Source organism: Rhizophagus irregularis, chromosome 25 (genome assembly GCF_026210795.1).
Source record: "Rhizophagus irregularis chromosome 25, complete sequence".
NCBI classification, from domain to species: Eukaryota; Fungi; Glomeromycota; class Glomeromycetes; order Glomerales; family Glomeraceae; genus Rhizophagus; species Rhizophagus irregularis.
This window is the reverse complement of record NC_089453.1, coordinates 2,187,026-2,212,159: the sequence shown is the minus strand read 5'-3', so window position 1 is coordinate 2,212,159 and position 25,134 is coordinate 2,187,026. Positions and strand designations below refer to the sequence as shown.

The 25,134-nt window shown below is 29.2% G+C and overlaps 3 protein-coding genes across 3 annotated transcripts; all 3 read left to right on the top strand.

The window, feature by feature from the left end:
* Positions 1–4,257: 4,257 nt before the first annotated feature.
* OCT59_016941 (uncharacterized protein) lies at positions 4,258–4,584 on the top strand (the record flags this gene model as incomplete). Its single annotated transcript, XM_066146029.1, has 1 exon — positions 4,258–4,584. The coding sequence occupies one exon, from the start codon at positions 4,258–4,260 to the stop codon at positions 4,582–4,584; it is 327 nt and encodes a 108-aa protein (XP_066003757.1).
* Positions 4,585–8,592: 4,008 nt separating this feature from the next.
* On the top strand, positions 8,593–8,922 carry OCT59_016940 (uncharacterized protein; the record flags this gene model as incomplete). Its single annotated transcript, XM_066146028.1, has 1 exon — positions 8,593–8,922. One exon carries the CDS (start codon positions 8,593–8,595, stop codon positions 8,920–8,922), a length of 330 nt encoding a protein of 109 aa, XP_066003756.1.
* An 8,051-nt stretch (positions 8,923–16,973) lies between these two features.
* On the top strand, positions 16,974–17,426 carry OCT59_016939 (uncharacterized protein; the record flags this gene model as incomplete). The annotated part of the gene is made up of 1 exon (XM_066146027.1): positions 16,974–17,426. One exon carries the CDS (start codon positions 16,974–16,976, stop codon positions 17,424–17,426), a length of 453 nt encoding a protein of 150 aa, XP_066003755.1.
* Positions 17,427–25,134: the final 7,708 nt, after the last annotated feature.

Genomic DNA, 25,134 nt, shown 5'->3' with positions numbered 1-25,134 from the left:
TTTTAATAATTTTAAATAGATGTATATATATGCTTATATATACATATATATATATCTATTAACTAATACTTTACGAAAAGCCCCTCCTCTGTAAACAGGTAGAGGTCATAAAGTACCTATAGGGGGAGAGCCATTGCTGCTCCCTCCGCCTGTTTATAGTGACAAAAAAGAGGGAGTCTTCAGTAGTAAGGTTTAGTATTAAATTACATCACAACACATCGTGTTATATTAACAATGTGTTTAATGTTAAATAATGCGTTTAAAATATAAATATTATAAATTTAATAATGTACGTAATTAAATAAATAAAAATTATCATCAATTTTTAATGTAATTAAGTGTAATGCTACGTTATCCAATGTAATTGTAGTATTTTTTTTGTGTTTTTTAGTGCAATTCCGCGTTTTTTAGTGCAATTCCGCATTTTCTAGCATAATGTTACATTTTCCAGTATAACGCGAAATTTTTTAAAAAAAAAATGATAATTGTAGTACTTTTTAGTGTAATGCTACATTGTCTAGTGCAATTGTGGTATTTTTTAGTGCAATTCCAAATTTTCTAGCATAATGTTACATTTTCCAGCATAACACGAAATTTTCTAAAAAATATGATAATTGTGGTACTTTTTAGTGTAATGCTACATTGTCTAGTGTAATTTTAGTGCAATGCTGTATAATCTAGTATAGTGCTACATTTTTTAGTATAATTTAATGTAATGTGGAATTTTCCAAAAAATGAGATAATTGTGATGCTTTTTAGTGTAATTTGGTGAAATGCTACATTTTCCAGTGTAATGCTATATTACTGAGCATTTTCAAAAAAAAATGTAAAATCTTAACATTCTGACGAAAATGAAACATTTTGACCAAAAAAACGTAAAATTTGCTGAAAATATGCAACATTTGACAGAAAATATAGAATTTTCATAAAAAAATATACCATTTGCAAGAAAATCGGAATATTTGACAAAATTTGAATTTAATTGACAATGTTATAACAATTTTATAAAATGTTGTTACAATGATATCACATTGAAGATAAAATGTGGCATTTTCATAAAAATGCACCATTTGCAAGAAAATTGGAACATTTGACAAAAAAAAAGCAAAATTTGATTTTAATTGACAATGTTATAACAATTTTATTAAATGTTATTACATTTGAAGTAAAATGTGAAATTTTCATAAAAATGCACTATTTGCAAGAAAATTGGAACATTTAACAAAAAAAAAGCAAAATTTGATTTCAATGACAATGTTATAACAATGTTACGAAATGTTACAAAAATGTTACATTTGAGATATAATGTAGCATTTTCCCAAAATTTCATAAGATTTGCTAAATCGGACAATGTTGTAACAATGCTATTCCAAAAAATTGCTCAGCGTAATGCAGCATTTTCCACAATTTCCCACCATTTTCCAGGAAAATGGGGAATTTGCATTTTTTGAATTTTGGACAATGGCGCCCCTTCGACCTGTGTAACCCGAGAAATCAGGATAATTACGTGAGTGGATGAATAAAAGACCGAATGGAATAAGGATAAATAATTAACCAAAGGATAAATAATTAACCGAAGGATAAATAATTAGCCGAAGGATAAATAATTAACCGATAAAATAATATTTATAGTTTAGTTTAGTTTAGTCACGAGATAGTCATATGATAATACATCTTTATTTACTTATTGTTCTTAAATTTTTATTAGTAGAAAAGTTAGAAATAGTAGAAATAATTTTCTTAAAAATGTATAAATATAGGTGGGATTCGTTAGGAATTCCGCAGTCAGTTTTGACTCAAATTTAATAAAATAAATATTAATTATTAAAAGTTATCTTGAATATGCTCATTGTACGCTTGAGAATTAATTAATATTATATTATTAAGTCCAGAAAAGTAAAGTAAAAGAAGTTATTCTCGTTTTGTTGTATGAAATATAATAAGAAGTTAGGAGAACTCTCGCAGTTTATAAGAAATAAAGTGGTAATATTTGAAAGAATAAATATTACATAAAGAATAATATTTTGGGAATATTATGAATGAGTGGTAGTATCTGAAAGAATAGATACTACAGATACATGAGAAAGAAAGCGAGAAGTTAAGAGAAAAATAAAATCTAAACCAAGCGAAATAACGAGAAATAAAGTGTAATGTAAAAGATGTGTTTATCCACGGGTGGCAGACGTGAGTGACAATTTGGTGCAATGCTCTCGAGAAAGGAAATGATTGACTATGTGTCATCATTCTGACTATCTTCATATAGTTAGGTATCTGCGTGGTATTCCTAGAGGATCTGGACTTGAGTATAAAAAGAAAAAAAAAAGTTATTAAGTGTACAATGAGAAATAAAAGAAGTACAAGTAATGAAGGATAATCAAAGCATGTGTTGCTTGTGATTAGGAGATTTATCAGGAAATTATGAAGTTTATTATAAGAAGTTGAAAGAAGTATATGTTAGTATGAAAAAGGACTAACATGAAATGAAAGAAAATACACTAAACGATGTATAAGCCTGATAAATAAGAAATAAAAAGTTGTTAATGACAAACCTAGAAACTATCATACTTCGATGTGAAGGTAGAGACAAGTCTAGTATAGGTTATTGAAAGTAAAAGGAGATAATTCTATAAGAGTTATTGGAGTTAAGTTAGTCATAGTAATTGACTATAGAAGAAAATAAAACCGTATCAAGATTTCACGGCAAGAAAGTAAATCTAATAAAAGAAACAATGCAAAAGTTGCGGGTGAACTATAAACCCAAGAGGTTGCGTGGGAACCTTATAAGAAAAACACTAGTGGTTATGTGGGAACCTTTAAAACACTATAAGATTGAAAGTTGTGGGTTAAGCTGTAATAAACCCTCTAGATTGTAAGTTGCGGGTTAAACTGTAAGAAACCCCATTATTATTATTGTACGTTGTGGGTAAAGCGGTGTTAAACTCTCATATTAATTTATTTTTTGAAGAAACTTGCTGGTCAAGTAGAAGAATGAGATGAAAGATTGTAAAAGATAATAATGAATTATATGAAATAAATGATGTAATAATGATGCAATATAAAAATAGAAAGGAATATATAGTTGTCCCTTGGGCAGGGCGACTGATTAATGAAAATATAAATGAATAAGAAAATAATAGAAGAAATAGTTGTGTCACCAGGGGCGTTATGTCAACAGAAATTTTAGTACGTTGATCGCTTAAAAATCCGTGGCTATCCAATTATAATAAGAAAATATTAATGAATTATATGAAATAAAATGATGTTGTTAAAAGAATTTAATAAATAAATGTTGTAAAGTAAATTGTGTGAATGCGCAGTAGGTACCAGATGTGTCTGGCACTTGAATAAATTTCAGAGCGCAGTAAAATACATATATAGACCTCGCCGGTTTGAGGAGATTGTGGACTTAGATTATTTTCAGAAAAATAAAGTTATATGATAATATAGACCTCCCCAGAGCTGAGGAGATTACATAAAAAAATTATGTAAGAAGTCACATGAGTAGTACAAATCATACGAATGATAAAAAAAATAGGTTACACAAAGCGCAGTAAAGTGATGAAAACAATAAAATAATACATACCTTGATGTAGTGGAATAAAAATAAAATGCGAAAAATTGAAATTTAAAAGGAAAAGGGGGTGTATTTATAATTTTTGGGGTGATACAGATCACGTGTTGAGAAAATGAAGAAAGAAGATAAAAGAAAATGGAAGAAAATATAAGTCACATGATAGGGCGCAGTAAATAAAACGAAATTAGAAGAAGTATGAGAAATACATGTAATAAATAAAAAATCGATAAATAAAGAAATAAAATATTTAAAATAAATTATAAAAAGTACGAATTTATATTGTAAAAAGAATGAGAGTGTAATTATATTTTGAAAATAAAATAAGGCATTAAAAAATGGAGATACCAATATTTTATGGTGTAATAGGAGAAAACCCAAAAGAATGGACGAATCAAGTAGAAAAATATCTGTCAAAGATAGGAATTAAAGACGATAAGAGAATATTTGAGATTGCGAAGACACATTTGTTAGGAAATGCACTACAATGGTTTGAAAATGAAGGAATGTGTATAGCAGATTGGGATAAAAATGAGATCAAATGGTTGAATTTAAAATTCAGAATAATTGATAGATATTCGAGTGATAATAGAAGCTGAGTAATCGATTATTATAAAAGTAAAAGAAAATGAATAATGACAAAATAAAATAATAACAAATAAGAAATTTTGAATAAAGTACGAGAAATGGAAACAACGATATTCGAAAATATAAATGGAAGAGGTTTTATTAGAATAGACGGTGAAGTAAAATGTAAATATTGCGAGAAAATAGAGAATGTAACGTTACAGGAAATTAATTATTTTGAAGTCAGGGAAGAAAGCGAAGAAAGTTTAAGGAACAGAATAGAAATGTTATGTAAAGAATACTTTCGAAAAGGAATGGAATATCTTAATGAATATGAAGAAAGATGTGAACACAAAAATATGAATATATTGCGAATGGGAGAATGTAAAATAACTGCATATAGGAACAATCAGAAAATCTATGAACAGACAGAATATAGGAATTGAAGAGTAAGATGAATAGTAAGGGACGAAATAAATATATGAAAAGACATTGGAAGATAACGGATGAAATAAAAGGATATCGTGAGAAGAATAATAAGTGTAATGAAATTAAGTGGTTAAGATGGAATACAGGAAATATGTAAATAATAAGAATTTAGGGACAAATAATTGTCTGGAAAGACGTTAAACTAATTAGGAATTAATGAAGTTAGAAGAATATCAAGTTATGAGTAATAGAATACTATGTGATAAAAGATATAATAAAGAAATGTAGTAGAAAGTTGTAAACACGAAAATATAAAAGAAATAGAGATTGAAATAATAAATGAATAATTACTATATGAATAAAAATATAAATAAACGGGAAATATGAAATGAAATCATTTTGCAAGTGAATAGGTAAATAAAATAAATCAAGATGTCTGATATATATGATGAATTAGAAGAGATTAAAAATAGACATGAAATAGAAAAACATAATGAGTCAAAGAAAGAATATCAGGTAGATCCTTCATGCCTAAAATGTTATAGTACTGATGGAATAGAGATAGGAGATTGGTTTAAAAGATTTTGGAAGATTTTTCAAAAAGTAATATTAGAAGCGATGAGTTATAACAGAAATACATATGTAAAATTAATGGAATACATAGTACTAACAAGAATGGATGGGGAAGAAAATTATCCATCTAGTAAAAAGAAAAGAAATAGAGAATTTGAGAAAATAAGAAAAGAAGGGGAAAACTGTTAGATATAGTCGTAAGGTCAATTAGGTATAGAAATAAATCAGATTACAGAAAAATGGGAATTATATCAGTGATAAAAGTGATCTGTGAACATTACATATTGAGTGAAGATAATGAGTTTATATTAAACGATCGAACAGAAGAGAATTTATTAGGAAATAGGGAATTGTTAACATACAGATATATTATAGAAGATGACGAATTAGATATAAGATTTGCAAAATTTGAAGAATGGTTAGACGAAATAGAATCAATAACCATTAAAAACAAAGGATATGGTACTATGAGATATTTCAAAGAAATACTGCATTTAGAAGAAAATATAGTAGAAGAAGAAAATAGAAAGGAAGTCAAGAAGTTTCAGAAAAGTATAACATATCAATGGTGGGATATAAATGAATACCCAAAACCATGGATAAATGACGATCTAACAGATAAGATAATAGAGAAAATTGTAGAAACTAAAGGTTTTGTTGAAGAATATAGTGATGTAGGAAAACTAGAAAGTTCAGACGATATGGGAGAATTAAGTTCGAATGAAGGAGATGAACATATAGAAAGAACATATAGAAATTATTGGTTAGAAAACGGTTATGAAATTGATATCGAAGAAATAAGACGAATAATAAATTTTGGAGTGGAATATGAAATAATGAAAACTAAGGATTTTATGGAGAACTATATGAAAATTAAGGAATTAGATGATGAAGAGATAATTGGAGAACTTAGAAGATGGTATACTACGAATGCCACAGAATGTCCGTTATGTAACAAAATGATACTGAAGAAAAAAGCAGTAAAATACGATAAAGAATTTACAGGAGAAATATGTAAAAGTTGTTCTGAGAAAGAGGAGAATGATGTTAGTGAAGCAGAACTAAGAGTAAAAAGAATACAGAAAATATGTGAAGGAGCAGAAGTTGAAGTAACAGAAGGAGAAATATTACGAATGATAAATATGGATTACACGGATGGAGAAATCTTAAATTGGAAGTTTATAAAGTTATTCCAAGAAAATAAGAATGAAGTGGAAGGAGTCATAAAAGAAATATTAGATAAATATTTAGAAGAACAAATAGAGACAGAGGAAAACAACGAGAAAGAAGAGGATACAAATGATTCAGAAAAGATTGGAGAAATATTAGATCCAGAAGAATACGAGATTTGGGAAGGAAATTCTGAAGACTTCGATGAAAATGAAGTTGAAAATAATGATGAAAATATTATAAATACGGAAGGTTTTGGCTTAAGTCAAGATTCAGATTTGAATAATTCGTTAAATATTAAGGATTCTGATATTGAAAATTCTGATACAGAAAGTGAACTATCTGATTACAACTTACAGGATTTATTTCAGGAGAATATATTGTTGAACATGGCGACTGCAGATCAAATGAAAAGAATAGTTGAGAATGCTTTAGGATATCCACCTAATACTTTGGATAGAGCAATAGGAGCAGGAGCACACTTAATAGATAGGATTGAAAATGCAGGGAATGAAGCTGGAGGAATAATTAATATACCATTATTTTATGGAAAAGAAGAAGAAGATGTTAGTGATTGGGTTAGACAATTCGAAGTAGCATTTACGGCAATTGGGAAAGCAGCAGGAGCAAATGGTGAAAGACAAGCGGCATATGCAGCAGCACATTTAAGAGGAGCAGCAGCACAATGGTATAATGAAATGAAAGAAACGAATGCAGGTAATTTAAGGAATTGGGCAGATGCAGATGATGATAATGATTTGAAACATAGAATTAAAAGAAGATTTACCAGAGAAGATGTTAGAAGAAGAAAAATGTTAGAATTGAGAAAAACTAAACAAGGAATAAATGAAAGTGTTGAAGATTATACGAGAAGATTTAGACAAGTATTAAGAATAGCGATAAGAGGTCATGCATTAGCTGACGAATATCAAGTAGATTTTTATATTGAAGGACTAGAAGCAACAGTAGGGTACCAAGTTAGAAGACAGAACCCAGGAAATTTAAATGATGCAATAAATATAGCAAGAAGGGAAGAAGAAGCAAGAAATGAATTATTTAGAAAAGCAGGAAATATACCAGATAAAGTTTATCTGGAGATTGGAAAAGAACGTATTGAAGAACGGAATGTTGAAACGAATGTCAGATATAATAAACCATTAAATGAGAATTATGAAGACGAGTTAGTGGAAAAATTAGAGAAAATGAGAATTGCCAAATTAGAAAAACAAGTACGAAATATGGAAAGGGAGTTAAATAATAATGGGAATAAAGACCAATTGAATCAGAGAAGAAATAATAGAGCATCGATCAACTACGATGAAATAATTTGTTTTAGGTGTAATAGAAGAGGTCATTTTGCGACTAGATGTCCATTAGGAAATAATATTAGAAGAAATGAGAGAAGAGTTAATTTAATGGATATAGAAGACCATGAAGAAGACTATGACCACGAAAATGAAGAATCAGATGATGATTACGACCATGAAAATAATGAATATGATGATCCACAATTATATAATTACAATCGTGATTTGTATGAAAAAGACAACCCAGTAAGAAGAAGAAGCAATAGATTAAACCCTGTGCAAGGATGGAAAGTCTTTGGAAAACCGGACTTAGATAAAGAAATTGTGGAAAGGGGAAAGGAAGAATATAAATATAGAAATAGAAAAGAAGTTCCAATGGAAGAATATATGGGAGATGAACAACCAATGTATAATAGACCAATAGGACCAGATAATATGAATATCCCAAAAAGATATAAATGGAGTAAAAAGAGAGGAGAATATTATAACACAATGGAAGGAATAAATAGATGGAAAGAAGCAGGAGGAAAACGCAGACCAAGAGAAGATAAAATTATAGGAGTTAAATCAAAAGATCCAGTAGATTATGGAAATCTACTTAATATTGTGGAACAACAAGGAAGAATGATAAAGAAAATGATAAGAAAAGGAGATAAAACAGAGTGACTACACTCGGAGGTAAAAAAGACCGAAATAATTGGAGAAAAAGAAGTTACGACGGCAATGAAAACGCAGTTTATAATAAATGATAAGGAAATCGAAGTTGTAATAGATTCAGGAGCAGCAATAAGTGTAATAACAGAGAAATTAAGAAAAGAGTTAGATATACCAATAAAGGGAAAAAGTAATATTACGTGTACATTAGCAGATGGAGGAAAGATTGCTTCATTAGGAAAAGTGAATACAGAAATAAAAGTTTATAGAGAATTAGTATTACCAGTAACATTAGATGTAATAGATTCAAAGCAAAAAAAAATGATTATAGGAAATGACTTATTGGATAAATGGAACGCAAATATTAACTATAAAGAAAGGATATTAGAATTAGAAAATGATGAAGAAATAATAGATATACCTGTGTGGTATATTAAACAAATAGAAGAGTCAGAAGAATCCGACTATGAAAGTGAATCAGAAGAATCCGATTATGAACAAGAAGAGGGAAAGAGACTATATACGATAAAAGAAGTGATGAAAGAAAATAAGGAAGTAGTAAAGGAAAATGAGTTTCAGAAGGATAATGAGAGTTCAAGTGAAGAAAGTTCATCTGATGATAGTGAAATATCTAGTGAAAATGAGGATTAAATTATATAAAAAAGGTTAAAATTGTTCCAAAATGTAAAATTGTTGAAATAATAATAAGAAATAAAATAATAAATAAATTTTAAAATATAAATGAAAATGGCGAAAATGAAATTAAATGGGAGAAGTTTGATAAAAAGATAAATTTGGGAGAAGTAACAGGTAAAAGAAAAGATGATATAATAAAGATAATTAAAAGTTACGAAGAAATATTTGAATATGATGAAGAAAAGTTGGGAAAAGTGAATACCGTTAAACATAAAATTGAAATTAGGGAAGGTCAGGAACTGATAGCACAGAAGAGATATAAGGAGACTGAAGAAAAGGGAAAATTTATAAAGAAAGAAATTGAACAGTTATTAAAAATGGGAAAAATTAGAAAATCATGGAGTCCATGGGCGTCTCCAGTAACACTAGCAGGAAAGAAAACAGGAAATTATAGATTTTGCATTGATTATAGGAAACTGAATAATGTAACTAAGTCAGATGCGTACCCATTACCGAGAATAGATGAATTATTAGAAAAATATAGAATGGCAAGATGGTTTACAAGTTTAGATTTAGCAGCAGGATATCATCAAGTAGAAATGGCAGAGGAAGACAGAGAAAAGACGGCATTTATATGTTCGCAAGGGTTATTTGAATATAATGTCATGCCATTCGGTTTAAAGAATGCACCAGGAACATTTCAGAGATTAATGGATGAAATATTAAAAGAATATATTGGAGAATTTTTAATAGTATATTTAGATGATATAATGATTTATTCGAAAAATTTTGAAGAACATGTGAAACATATTGATAAAGTGTTGAGTAAATTAAGAAAAAACAATCTGATTGTAAAGTTAAAGAAGTGTAAGTTTGGTGAACGAAATATAGAATTTTTAGGACATATAGTTGGAAGGGATGGTTTAAAACCAGATGTAAAGAAAGTGGAGAAGATTAAAGAAATAAAGATACCAGAAACTGTTATACAAGTACGATCATTTTTAGGATTGTGTTCATATTATAGGAGATTTATAAAGAATTTTGCAAGAATAGCAAAACCTTTATATCACTTGGTTAAAAAGGATATACCATTTGAATGGACAGAGAGACAACAAGAAGCATTCGAAGAATTGTAAATAAAATTAATGGAGAAACCAGTACTGGATTACCCAAATTTTGAAAAAGAGTTTATATTAATAACAGATGCATCAGGAGAAGGATTAGGAGCTGTATTATCTCAGAAAAATGAGGAAAATAAAGAATTTGTTATAGCTTATGCTAGTAGAAGTTTAGTCGGAGCAGAAAAGAATTATGCAATAACAGAATTAGAGTGTTTAGCAATATTCTGGGGAATTAAACATTTCCATAAGTTCTTAGCAGAAAGAAAATTTACAGTTATAACAGATCATTCTGCACTAAAAGGATTAATGAATGCTAAAGTACCTACAGGAAGAAGAGCGAGATGGGTAATGGAGTTACAACAGTATGATTTTGAAGTAATACATAGAAGTGGTAAAGAAAATAAGAATGCAGATGCATTATCAAGATTAAAATTTGAGGAAAAGGTTATAAAAAGGGACATTGAAAGCTCAGATCAAGAAATAATGAAAATGAAGCATAATAAAGAGAAAAAGCTGAAATATGTTAAATTTGAAAATAAATGGTATGAAGCTAAAAGATTTAAAGGAAAATGGGACGATGTTAAATATTTTACCAACAAAGAAGCAATACTTCTGAATTTAGAGGAGAAAACGGAGAAAGAATTATTAAGGAAACTAGGAAGAAAGAATAAACCACAAGTTGTTATCATAGATGGACCAGATGGTACAGGAAAGTCTACTGTAGTAGAAAACATGATCAAACGACTAGAAGAAAAAGATGATTTAAAGATAATATTTAATAAGTTCAAGAGAAGAAGAAATGATGATAGCAGATTCAAAGAACCTTTAAAAGAATATGAATGGTTATTTAGAAAACAAGTTGTGGAAGAAATTAACAGGAGAATAGTTGAATTTACAGATGAAGATATTATAATATTAGACAAGTCACCATATTGCGAATACTTTTATCAAAAGACCAAAAGTTTTGACAGAGGATATATTACTCCATATGGGAATCATAAAATGGAGAAGGAGATATTTAAATATAAAGACATTATAGATAATGCAGTAATAATTTTTTTAGAGAATAAAGAATGTTGGAATAATTATATTGGAAGAGAAACTAAGAAGAGTAATGAAGGACATAAAACATCATATGAAACGTTGAATGAAGAGGAATATATGGATATGGTGAAAATGTTTAAAGAGCATCAGAATATTTATGAAAATAAAGGGAAATATAAGAGAATTAGAATTAAAAACGATGACAAAAGTTGGAAAAAAGTATATAAACGAGTCGAAAAGCTATTGGAAAAATAAAAATGACTACTGAAAATATTGGAATAGGGATATATATTTACATTATACATAGGAATACGAATTATCACTGCGTGTTATTTGAAGATAAAAATATTAGGTTTATTTTACCTTTTGAGGAAGAAATATAAGGTATACTAATTAATGGAAGAAGATAAATATAATGAGATAATTAAAAATATAGATAATGAACAACATTATAGAATGAAAGATGGTTTGTTATATAGAATAAAGGATAATAGAGAGTTGAGAGTAATAAGAAAATACGAGTTCGAAGGATTAATGTATATTGCACACGACCATGAATTATCTGGACATTTTGGAATAGATGCAACACATGAAAGAGTTAAAGAGAAATATTATTGGAAAGGAATGAAACAAGATATAGAAATATATGTTAAATCATGCGACAGTTGCCAAAGAAGAGGAAAACCGATTGAAAAACACGAATTAAATGTAATAGAGGTTAAAGAACCATTTTATCAGATTGGAATAGATGTTGTGAGACCGTTACCAATAACAGAAAGAAATAATAGATACATAGTTACGGCAATGGATTATTTTACGAAATGGCCAGAAGCTAGAGCTTTAGAAACAGCGGATGCTAGAGAAATTGCAAGATTCATTTATGAAGATATAATATGTAGACATGGATGTCCAAAGAAGATATTAAGTGATAGGGGAAGTCATTTTAATAATAAATTAGTAGAACTATTAATGAGGGAATTTCAGATAAAACACAATTTTTCAATACCTTATCACCCGAAGACGAATGGATTAATAGAAAGGTTCAATAAGACACTATGTGAATCATTAGCAAAATTGAATAACATTAAAGATTGGGATTTAAAAGTACCAGGAGTTTTATTTGCATATAGAACAAAGAAGAATGATTCGACAAAGTTAAAACCAGGATATCTAATATATGGAAGGGAAATGAAGACATTATTAAATTTAGAAGATGAAAATGTCACGATAACACAAAGAGTTAATAGTTTAATGGAAGATCTACCAAACATTAGAAGTCAAGCTAAAGAAAATATAGAGAAATCTCAAGAAAAACAGAAGAAATATCATGACAAGAAATATAAGACGAAAAAGAATTTCCAAATAGGGGATAAAGTACTATATTATGATGCAGCAAAAGAAAAACAATGGTCTGGAAAACTAGAAGAAAAATGGAAAGGACCGTATTATATACATGAAATAATTTCTAAAGGATCTTATAAAATTAAAACTATGGAGGGAAGAATACAGAAAACGCCAGTAAATGGAGAATTATTGAAGGAATATATTGACAGGACGAATTTTGAAGTTATAATTAGAATTTGATGGAACTCAAATTTTTCTAGGAGGGATAGCTGTAACCCGAGAAATCAGGATAATCACGTGAGTGGATGAATAAAAGACCGAATGGAATAAGGATAAATAATTAACCGAAGGATAAATAATTAACTGATAAAATAATATTTATAGTTTAGTTTAGTTTAGTCACGAGATAGTCATATGATAATACATCTTTATTTTCTTATTGTTCTTAAATTTTTATTAGTAGAAAAGTTAGAAATAGTAGAAATAATTTTCTTAAAAATGTATAAATATAGGTGGGATTCGTTAGGAATTCCGCAGTCAGTTTTGACTCAAATTTAATAAAATAAATATTAATTATTAAAAGTTATCTTGAATATGCTCATTGTATGCTTGAGAATTAATTAATATTATATTATTAAGTCCAGAAAAGTAAAGTAAAAGAAGTTATTCTCGTTTTGTTGTATGAAATATAATAAGAAGTTAGGAGAACTCTCGCAGTTTATAAGAAATAAAGTGGTAATATTTGAAAGAATAAATATTACATAAAGAATAATATTTTGGGAATATTATGAATGAGTGGTAGTATCTGAAAGAATAGATACTACAGATACATGAGAAAGAAAGCGAGAAGTTAAGAGAAAAATAAAATCTAAACCAAGCGAAATAACGAGAAATAAAGTGTAATGTAAAAGATGTGTTTATCCACGGGTGGCAGACGTAGGTGACAACGTTCAGAAACATTGAAGACATGATCCAAGATAACATCATACGATCAACCATGCCGGATTCCCTCTACGAACCTGAACTATACGCTGCCATAATGGCAAATCAAATACACACCTGTGGATCAAAATGCTAAGGTCCAGCAGCTCCTGGACATACTTGTAAGAAGGGATTTCCTCGCCCTTTCAGTGAAACAACACATTATGAGGCTGGTAACTGTCGATATATTTACAAGTGCCTGACAGAAGCTGATTTATGGGTTGCCCCTTATCACACTCTGACACTCCTGCTCTGGAACGCTCACATGAATGCTCAGTACATAACAGACAAAGGATTTGCCCGTTACATAATGAAATACATCACGAAGAGGGAACCTTCCCACGTATTTAATATCTCTGAAAATGATGCACTAAGGGAGCACGTTATTGCACAAAGAATTAGCTCCATGGAACTGATGTTCCTACTATTAGGTCACCAGATATGTAGTTCTTCTGCTACTGTAAAATTCCTTACCACCGAACCTCCTCCTACAAGATCTTGCGCTATACTACCTATTTATATGATAGACGAGGATGATGACAATCCCTATTATGATGACACCATCATGAAATATATGTCGCACACTCAGCTTTCTAAATTTGATCAGCTAACGTATCCTCAATATTACGAAAGTTACTCCATCACGCCATCTTCTCCTGGTACCACACCACGTCAGATTTACCGTGATGCCCTTAATAATTATGTAGTCAAACGATCCAAGTAAACATGGGTATCGAAACCTCCAGAAGCATTTCCGAAAGTTTCGGGTTTCGGTATATACGAATCGAAACTTGACCCGAAACCTAAACTCTCACCGAATCCCGAAACCATTTCCGATATCCGAAACATATCCCGATTTTCCAATTTTTCAAATTTTCTATAATATATAAATTGATCAGTTGATCACTAGACAGATTACTGATAATCTCTTTTTCCTTCGTGTTTATTAACTTCGTACTCTGTCTTCGTTTTATAACTACAAGTCTACAACTCTCTAAGAATGTCTGATAATGGTGATAATAGTGCACCTTCAACTTCAAAAAAAATAAAGTCCACCAATTCTGGTGGACGTCCAAAAAAACCTATTTGGAGATTTTTTGAACAAGGGGATGAAGTAGATAAGGGACATTATGCTGCAACGTGTTCAGCTTGTGGCCAAACTTTTCGACCTGGAAAGACTGCAATAATGGAAAAACATATAATTAATTGTTCAAAGGTGGACCATTCAATTCGTGAAGCTGTCATGTATATGGTAGAAACGCGTGAAATATCTTCCTTTAATCCTACAAATCCTAAACGAAAAATCACACAAGTTGAGAATGATCAAACAACTTTGAATAATTTTTATGAAAACTCAGAATTAAGTAAAGAACGGAAGGAAGCTATTGATACAGTTCTTATCAAAGCTTTTGTATGCTGTGGTTTGCCATGGCATCTAATTGAACACCCGTTTATCATTGAACTGCTCAAGCAACTACGGCCAAATTATATTCCACCAGATCGGAAAACAATTGTTGATACTTTATTAACACAGGAAATTTTGCGAGTTAGTGTAAAATGTTATAAGTTACTTGATGCTGAAGATAATTTAACATTAGGTAAATTATTTATTGTAAATATATTTTTAATTAAAGTTTGTATTAATAAAACTTTGTTATATTCTTTATAATAAGCTTTAGATGGATGGACGAGTCCATCAGGCAAATCCCTTTGGAATTTCGTCATTCATCTTAGTAATGGGAGAGATCTTCTTTGGAAGATTGGAGATTTTTCTGGCGAAAGTCATACAGCTGAATTTCTTGTACAACAAATACAATTAGTTCTTGATGATATTGGTGTTCAGAAATTCGCTGGTATTGTTACAGATGCTGGATCAAATGTACATTCTGCACGAAATTTAATATCTGAAAAATTCCCACACATTATTAATGTCCGATGTATAGCCCATGCATTAAACTTAATCACGAAAGATTTAATAAAACATGAATTTGCAAAACGAATAATTCAATGGTGTACAGTAATTGTTACCTATTTTAAAAAATCTCATAGACCCAAAGAATTACTAAATTTAAAAATCTTAGAAAAAAAAATAGGAGGTGGAGGATTAAAAACTTACTTGGATACACGATGGACAACAGTTTATGAAATGTTAGAATCAATTTCTCGATTAGAAATTTGTCTTAAAGAAGTTATTAATGAAAATCCTAACGTTATTACAAGTGAAGCTGTTAAAACAATTATTAATCGAAAAAGAGGATTTTTTAATGATGTTTCTGATTTGGCCAATATTATGAAACCTATTAAGGAAGCTATTCTTACTCTTGAAAGTAATAAAGCAACACTGGCTGATTGTTATTTCTCCTTGGCATATCTTGGTCAATCAATTAATAAAATACCTGAAGATGATCACATGATTTTTCGTCAACATGCAATAAAGATTTTTAACGAACGCTTTATATTATATGACTTTGATGAATACCTTTTAGCATATTATATTCATCCTGGATATAAAGGTGTGAAACTTGACAATTGACATATAAAATTTTAAATTTATCTGATATAATATATAATACAAATTTTTTTTAAAAATTAATAGGTATTGGCGTAAAGGATGTACATTATCGAAGAATTCAAAGTGCAGCTGCACACATTTGGCAACAAATGTTAAAAATTCCTGATATCGCTGCTCACCTTAGAGAATATAAACATTCCAAAAAACAATCTGCAGAAACGCTTTTGTCACAAATTGGTGAATTTCATCTCCAAGCGAACCCATACAAATTACCATATGATTCTCAAACAAACACCCCTCTTAGTTGGTGGAGAATGTGTAAACCTACCCCCCCTTATATACAATTACTTGCAAAAAAATTATTTTCTATTGCTCCTCATGCAGCTAACTGTGAGCGAGTTTGGTCAATTTGTGGATGGATGACTGGAAAAAGGAGGACACGATTATCAGTAGAAAATTTAGAGGCTATGTCAAAAATCCACTCGTATTACATTACCAATAGTAAATCTGAATTAACTAATTATGGTAAAGATCGAACAACTGATGAAATTTGTGCCACTTTAAACAATGCTCGTCGTCATATTGAAGAATATGAAATTGAAGAATATGATGAGAAGCAAATGGAAGAAATGATCATGGCACGTTCATCTGATGATGATGATGAACAAATTCCGCTTCAAGAATTAGAGATTTCAAAAGTACTTGATTTGGAATTAATGTTTGGAAATAAACTAGCGATGAATAAACAATTGGAAATTGATGATGAGCTTAATAAGTTTATTCAAGAATTGGATAAGGAAGAAGATTTTGATCCAGATTCATTAGTTCAAAATTTTGTTAATAATTAGTTAATTTGTATTTTGATTAATATAATTGATACTTGATAATAATGTAATGAAATTAATATAATAAACTTATAAAACAATAAAATAATTTTTGATATATTTCGGTATATAAGTTTCGGAATCGGGATTCGGGATTCGGAAAAATAAATGCATTTCCGAAACTATGTTTCGTATATATCGAAACCTAAAGAGTTTCGGGAGGTTTCGGTTTCGATACCCATGTTTAGATCCAAGGAAATAATAATCAGGCACCGCTTCCTACGTATTGAAGATGGAGAACTTTTCTTTTATCAACAGTTGCTTCTAAATGTTCCAGCGAAAAGTGAAGCTGATTATAAAATTACTCCTGATGGAACATACCGCGAAAAGTTTCTGTCATTATACTGGGATTACGTTAACACCTTAGAAGACCAACTTGCTTCAACACATGAAATTCGTATATCCCGTCTGAACAATCAATTTGTTGAAATGTTAGACAGATTGATTCACTCACTTACCGTACAGCTTCCTAACAACTTATCTAGGATCATAGAGAATCAGATGAACAACTTGAAAATTCTTCCCTGTCTGTATCCACAAAGAGCAATGCTTGAACTTCCCGCTGACCAATACCACGCAATATCAACAATCAACATGTACATGGAAAAAAATGATGGAGTGAAATGGCCCTAGTATTTCTTCATAACTGGTTCAGCTGGAACCGGTAAATCTTACATCATTAATATAATCTTAAATATCCTTGATCAAAAGCGTCTCCATTACCTTCTCCTTGCGCCTACCGGAGTCGCTGCCCAGAATATAGGAGGAACTACCATTCACTCATAATTGTGTATTAGATCCGACCAAGGAGGTTTTTGCACGCGTGCCTACGTAGATAATGACTTGAGGAAATCTCTAAAGAAAGTTGATACAATTATTATCGATAAGATATCCATGGTTTCTGGTAAATTATTAGATTTTGTCTCAAGCCTCTTCGCACGTTTACATGGCAATGCTCTTGCCTTTGGTGGAGTTAACGTGATAGTAGTTGGAGATCTCGCCCAGCTTCCCCCTGTCACTGGTCAACCTGTTTTTTGTGCAACTGTCTGGTCTTTATTCTTTCCATTATTCTTGAAGACTCCTCAACACCAGAATGATGATATGGAATTCTATTTAATATTGGAAAAGGTGAGATTGGATAACATTTCCGTAATCACATGGAACAAGTTACAACAATGCCATTTGGATTTTTTAACACGTGTGCCTGCAGATACTCTACTCAACACAACCCATATCGTAGGTTTCAGAGAAAATGCTCAACAAATCAACTGGATGATATGCAATCTCCTTCCAGTTCCTGACAATAAATTTCTGATCTCACAGGCAAAAGACTTTGTCAACTCTGAACAGTGGGATCCTTCCCTCTCTAATCATATGTTTAAATCAAAAACGAATCTTCCCATATCCTTACGCCTACAACCTGGTGTACGAGTCATGCATCTAAACAACTTGCTTATGGCTCATGGCATATGCAATGAAACCATTGGTGTGATCACAGATGTAGACCCTCAAGAAGAATGCGCCCGAGTAGCTTTCTCTGTCAAAGGATCTATAGTTGATGTGGATATATACAAGCACACCCACTATTTTGAGCTCAATGGGTCTAATTGCCATCGTACCCAGTTCCCTTTGCAAAACTGCTTTGCCCTCACAGTACACAAAACACAAGGATTGACCTTGCCAAGGGTCTGCCTAGCTTTAGATGGAAACATATTTTCACCTGGCCAAGCGTATGTCGCCCTTAGTAGATGTATGACATGGGATAATATTGATATATCTCACCTTGATGCTTCAGCTTTTATGACTGATCAGAATGTCATTTTGGAGTATCAGAGGTTGACCAACATTTCAACCTCAAATCCTCACCTTTTTTCTTGATTGTTCTGATTTTAACGTATACGCACCTGTTTAGTATATTTTTGATTTTTAATTAATACATTATTGCATTTTTTTTCTAATTGTATTTTTTTTATTTCATTAATTTTAATTATTAACTCTATTGAATTATTAATCATTTGTTAAAATTTATCATATTGATTTTATTAGTTTAATGTATTTTTTAAAAAAAAATAAATAAAATTTAAAACAATACATTGTGTGAAAAGATTTATTTTCATTCATTAATCTAATAATGATTTAAACCATTTATGATAATCGCGATTAAAAATAACCTTCCTAATATATCGCACTTTTTACGAACTTATAATTTAATTTTAATAATAAAATTTTAATAATAAAAATTAAAAAAAATAATATGCTCCAACCCCGATCATTGATCCCATGACGCTGTTGATTAATACGCTCGAATTTGTCCCCATCAGTCCCGTGTTCTGTGGTGGGTACTGGAACAAAAAAAATACTGGCTAGTTATTATATAAATTCTATCGATCACATGCGGATTGGCAATTAAATTTTAAAATTATTTTTTTCATTCAAAATTAATCATGAATTTTTGAATTTTTTATTTTTAACATTACAAGAAAATTTATTTTTATAAACAACAATAATTTACTTATTATATATGTATATATTTTTATTCATTCGATCGGCCGCAATTAGGGCAGGAATATGTCACTCTTTTAGAAACGCGTGTATCTTTCTCAAATATTCAGTAACTTACACTTTAAAAATTTATGTAAATACATTATTTTGAGTAACCTATGCACTAAAATATACTTTAAAATATTTTCAATTGTATACATTTTATATAAGTAGTTTCAATTATCTACACTTTATAATATTATGTTATCATAAAGTCCTGAATATAAGTACTGTACATCAGTAAGTCTTTTGGCATATTCTCAATCAAAAATTTTTAAGGAATTTGTAAATTATTGGTCCCTAAAAGGGTCAAAAGGGTCATGAGTTATTTTAAAATCACGATTAAGCAGTTACATCATGTGAAAATATTTTATCATTAAAGATAAACCTTACTTTTTAACTTTGTACTCTGCTGACTTTTAACAAAAAAAGTAAAATTTTTCTTAACAACAAAATTATTCATAAAAGAGAAACTGAAAAAAAATCTCTGAATATATTAATAAATAGATTTTATATAATATAATATATTTTTTATTTAATAATATTAACAATTTGAAATTCCCATTTTATTCTTTTTAAAGTCCCATTATCAAAAAAATAATCTTCTTTATACGATAAAAGATTATTTATTTGTAAACTGAAATAATTTTTCTCACATTTTCAGAAATCTATTATCAATAGTTGAAAAATTTTGGTCCTATTTCTATATGTTTAGATAAAATTCTTTCTCAGACAATAGAAAATATATATACTTAAACTTTTTCTATACTAGTATAAAGCATTGTATAAAAAAGATTTCTCAAGAAAAAGATGATAGACATGAGATGAAGTGAATGTTCGAACTTTGTACTAATGTTCTTTTTTTCCTTTTTAGGATTTCTCTTTATTACCAAAGTGGATCTCTTAGCAGTGATGTTAAATGACATTGTCATTTGACCAAATTTCAAATGACCTTAAATGACATTGAAATGATATAAGAAATTATGTCATTTAAAAAAAATGTCATTTGCAAATGACAAATGACAAAATGACATATGTCATTTCTAAGTGACAATATCATTTATGATTGTCATTATGATGATTAATCTATTTAGCGGCACATTTCATAATAACTTGTTGATCGAAACTCCAAAAAGCATAACTTAAAATTGATGATATCCAAAAATGGAATGACAAGTGTGTGATATTTATTTAATCTGGAAATTTAACAATTTATTATTATTTGTTTGTTAAATCTAAGATTTATCGATCTTTTTTGTGATTCTCGCGTTTCGTCATTATTTTTCATAACAAATTTCTTATTTCAATATATACGAGTTTGTATAAAATTAAAATGAAAGAAAAGCATAATTTTCGTGAATTTTTTTATTTATGTACACCAGATAATCCTAAAGCAAATAAAAAAGCAGTGTGTTTTTCTTGTATAAGAAAACATACTTTACCTATTGCTATTTCTAAACCTGAATGTTTCGTATCTAATAAAGCATTATTATGCCGTAATCATCTGAAAAAATGTGAAAATTTTGCTCATGAATATCATGAGAGTGAAAGAGAAGAAATTTTATCACGTAAAGTACCTGAAGATGAGAAAAAAAATAAAACACAAGCAATAATAAATGAAAGTGAGATGGAAACTGATAAATCTACAACTGCTGCACCATCTAATTCAATTATTAAACAATCAACCTTATCAGGATATGTATCCCGGCCATTTTCTAAGAAAGACATTCCTCATTTTGAAAATCTGGTATTACTAATGATGGTATCAAATGGTTTATCATTTACATTTCTGGAAAATAAAGAAACACAAGAAGTTTTTAGATTTATTGCTCCAGCATTGAAACTTCCAGGACGTCATGCCATCAGTAATCGTATTCTTTCTAAATCTGCAAACCAACTATCTATATCAATTGTAGAGCAGGCAAAAGGTGATGCAATTGGTGTTACTGCAGCTTTTGACGGCTGGACAAATGTTAAACAAGAACATCTTTTTGGGGTTGTACTTATTACTTCATCTGGTAAAACACTAATTTGGGAGCTAAGGATATTAGTGATCAACGATCTAAAACTGAAGATGTTAAAATGTTAATTAAAAATTTGATGAATAATGCCGAATTGAAACAAATAAAAATCAATTGTTTTGTTTCTGATTCAGCTGGAGAATATGCTGCAGCAAGGTGAGTACAATTTTATATTATATATTTTATGGTATAGAATATTATTAATAAAATCTTAATTTTTTGCTTTTTTAGACGTCAATTAAGAGTAGAATATCCAAGTAAGGTATTTTTACCTTGTATGGCCCATCAGATGAATTTGGTTGTAGGAGATATTTTTAAAGAATCACTTCAATACAAGCAAGTATCAAAAAATGCAGTTCGTATTGTTAGTTATTTTCACTCCTCTCCTTATTTCACTGGATTGTTAAGAAATGAACAAACTTCATGCTATGGTCAAACAATAGCATTGATAACTCCAGGGGAAACACGCTGGAATAGTTACTACTTTTGTTTTCACAGTATTTTAAAAACAGAAGCAGCATTAAAGGTGAGAATTATAATTTTGGCAAGTTGCTCAATAAATCAATAAATAAAATTTTTATACCTGTTTTATTAATTTTTTTAGACTTTAATAACAAAATGCTCTCCTGAACGTATTGGAACTCCAAGTACTTCTCGAGCTGGAGTATCTCGTCAACGTTATAGAACTAATTCAAATAATGAAAACAAATGTCTCCCTTCAGACATAATTGAAATTATTAATGATCCAGAATTTTGGATCCAACTATTTGAACTTCAAAATTTATTATTACCAATATGCAGCGCATTAAATAAATTACAAAAGGATATTGCGCGCCTATATGAAATTGCACACTGCTTTGGTTGGATAATTAAAATATTTTCTTCTCACAAAAACGTAGAATTTGGTAATTGCATGATAGCAAGATTAGAATCACGCTGGGCACAGTGGGAACAGCCATTACTATTACTTTCAATTGTTCTTCATCCAAAATATCGAGTTTCAAAATTTAATTCTTCTGCTAAAAATATTTCTTATACACATTTTGGACAATGGCTTATATATTACTATCAAGCATGGTTTAATGAAACACCAAAAAGAATCCTTCGTGATTATTTATCATATCAACGTGAGCTTTTTCCTTTTAATTCTGAAACTTATAATCAGTTTGAAGAAAATATTATTGATTTCTGGGAATCTGCCAAAGGATTGGCACCTGAACTCTCAAAATTAGCTTTACATCTTTTTGGGATCTGCGTTAATGCAGCTTCAGTGGAACGTCTTTGGTCAAATATGGGTTTTTTACATTCAACCCGCCGAAATAAATTACATGTAAGTGTATTTTACCAAAATTTATATTATGCAAAATCACATTAACAAAAGATTATACATTTTTAATTTTGTAGCATAAGAAAGTTTTGGCTATGGCTCAATTGCGAAGTGATATATTATGTAAAAGAAAACGTGATGATATAGAAATTTCTGAACGACAATATAAACGATTACATATTGCTGAACCAATCCAAGAATACCAATCAGATGAAGAAGACACAAATGATAATGAGTTCACATTTAATGCTTTTAACGATAGTGATACTGAAGAACTAGAAGAAACTTCTGTTATTGATGAATGTAATGTTAATGATACCTTTGAAAAAACTAATAATAGTGATAATATTAATTCTGAACAATGGACTAAAATAATTGAAGATTGGATTAAAATGGTTAATGCAGAAATTAATATAAATAATACAGAAGTTATAGGCGAAGAAACATATGAATTTGAAATAGGTGGACAAAGTATTCATCCAGCAGATAATCCATTGGCTAAATGGAAGTTACTTGATTTGTTTAATGAGACTTTAGAAGCTCCAGTTAATATGTTTTAATAATAAATTGTGAATTTGTGATTAAGTAATTTTTACTTTTATTAAATAATACGCTATAATAAAGATTTATTATATTAAATAATTTTGGCCGGCATTACAGCTCACATGACATAATTTCAAATGACATAATATTGTCATTTACTCACTGAAATGACATAATGATACGTGACATGTCACTAATGTCATTTGTGTCATTTAATATCACTTCACAACACTGTCTCTTAGGCTTTAAATTTAGATGTTATTTTATTAAGATTCTTTCTTTTTTAGGAAATTACATACAGGTGGGCTTCTCATATTTTTTATTATCTATTCTTCTTTTTATTTTATTGAAATTTTTTTCTTTTTAAGATTTAAATTTGTGGGATATGATATATTCAAAGTTTATTTCAACATAAAACTTTAACAGTAAATATATCATATGATATATTTTAAGTGTTGAAATTTTTTTGCTATTTATAAATTTATTATATACGTTAATTTTTTATTATTAAATAAATATATTACTTTTTATTAATTGGGTAAATACGTCATCTTTGTTAATTAGTACGCTATTTTTTTTTAATTTAATAATTACGAATAAGTTTACACTAATCCTACTTTATCTTAAATGATACACTTTAGATTTTTTTAATTCGTGATCCATAAGTCAATTACAATGGATTCGTTGAAATGAGAAACATTTTAGTGTTGAATGGGTTCACATAAGAGCGTTATTTAAGGAATGAAACTCGGGTATTTATCAAATTACTACAGAAATCATATAAGTAAAAACTGATAAATATAACATCCTACAAATATGAAAAGAAATGTCAAAAATAGATATTCCTGAACTAAACTTACGTTATAGAGATTAAATGTAATAAATATATCGAATTTTTTATTTTCACAATTAAATATTCAACTTTTGTAAGTTCTCCAATAATGTTAATGATTTGATGTTGCTTTGAAATATCTCTGAAAAAAGTGCATGAATAAGTTTTGTAATAGTTAACGTAATACACTAACAAAATATCATTCAGTTCATGTGCAAAAATGTATAATGATAAAGAAGCAGTTAATTAATATATGTTATAAACAATGATAAGATAATGAATTTGGAAAATTTGAATGTGCGTATTTTATTTGCTTTAGATTTCAACCCTATTTCCCTAACTGCCTGACTATACTTGCCGCCCATTTAAATGGGATGGGAGTCCCATCCCATCCCATCCCATTCCATCCCAAATCCCAAATCCCATTCCCATTCCAATCCCAAATCCCAATTCCAATCCCATCCCAAATCCCATTTCCTATAATTTCAGCCAAATTTTATAATTCCGGCCAAATTTTCCTTTTTGGGCACTTGAGTAACGTTACACAATCCAAAAAAGGCAATTTTGATTCTCATCAAAAACGGGAAATGAGTTACACAATACTCCAAAAAAGGAAATTTTATGTCGATCACTTAATTCCAGCCAAAATTAAAAATTACGTGACTTCGGCGATAAATAGCAAACTCCTTTTTTTTTAACATAAAATTTTTTCAAATATAATACTCTTTAATCTAAGAATTGATTAATTACAGATTATATGATAATAATATGAATGCTTAATAGGTTAATACTTTACAAATAATTAAATATACAAAAAATTATAAATAAATTTCTTTAAAGATATTATATCTTATACTGTATATGCTAATAATTTAAATTTAAATTAAAAAAATTAGAAAACTAAATCCATTTTTATTGAATAACAAGCCATTTTAATTAAATACTAAGCATTTGATGTTAATTAATTATTATTTATTATTTTATAGATAAATTTTTTATTATTTTAATAGATAGGTTAAAATAAAGTTAAAATATTACATTTTTGTTATAAAAAATTTATAATTTTGTAATGTTTTT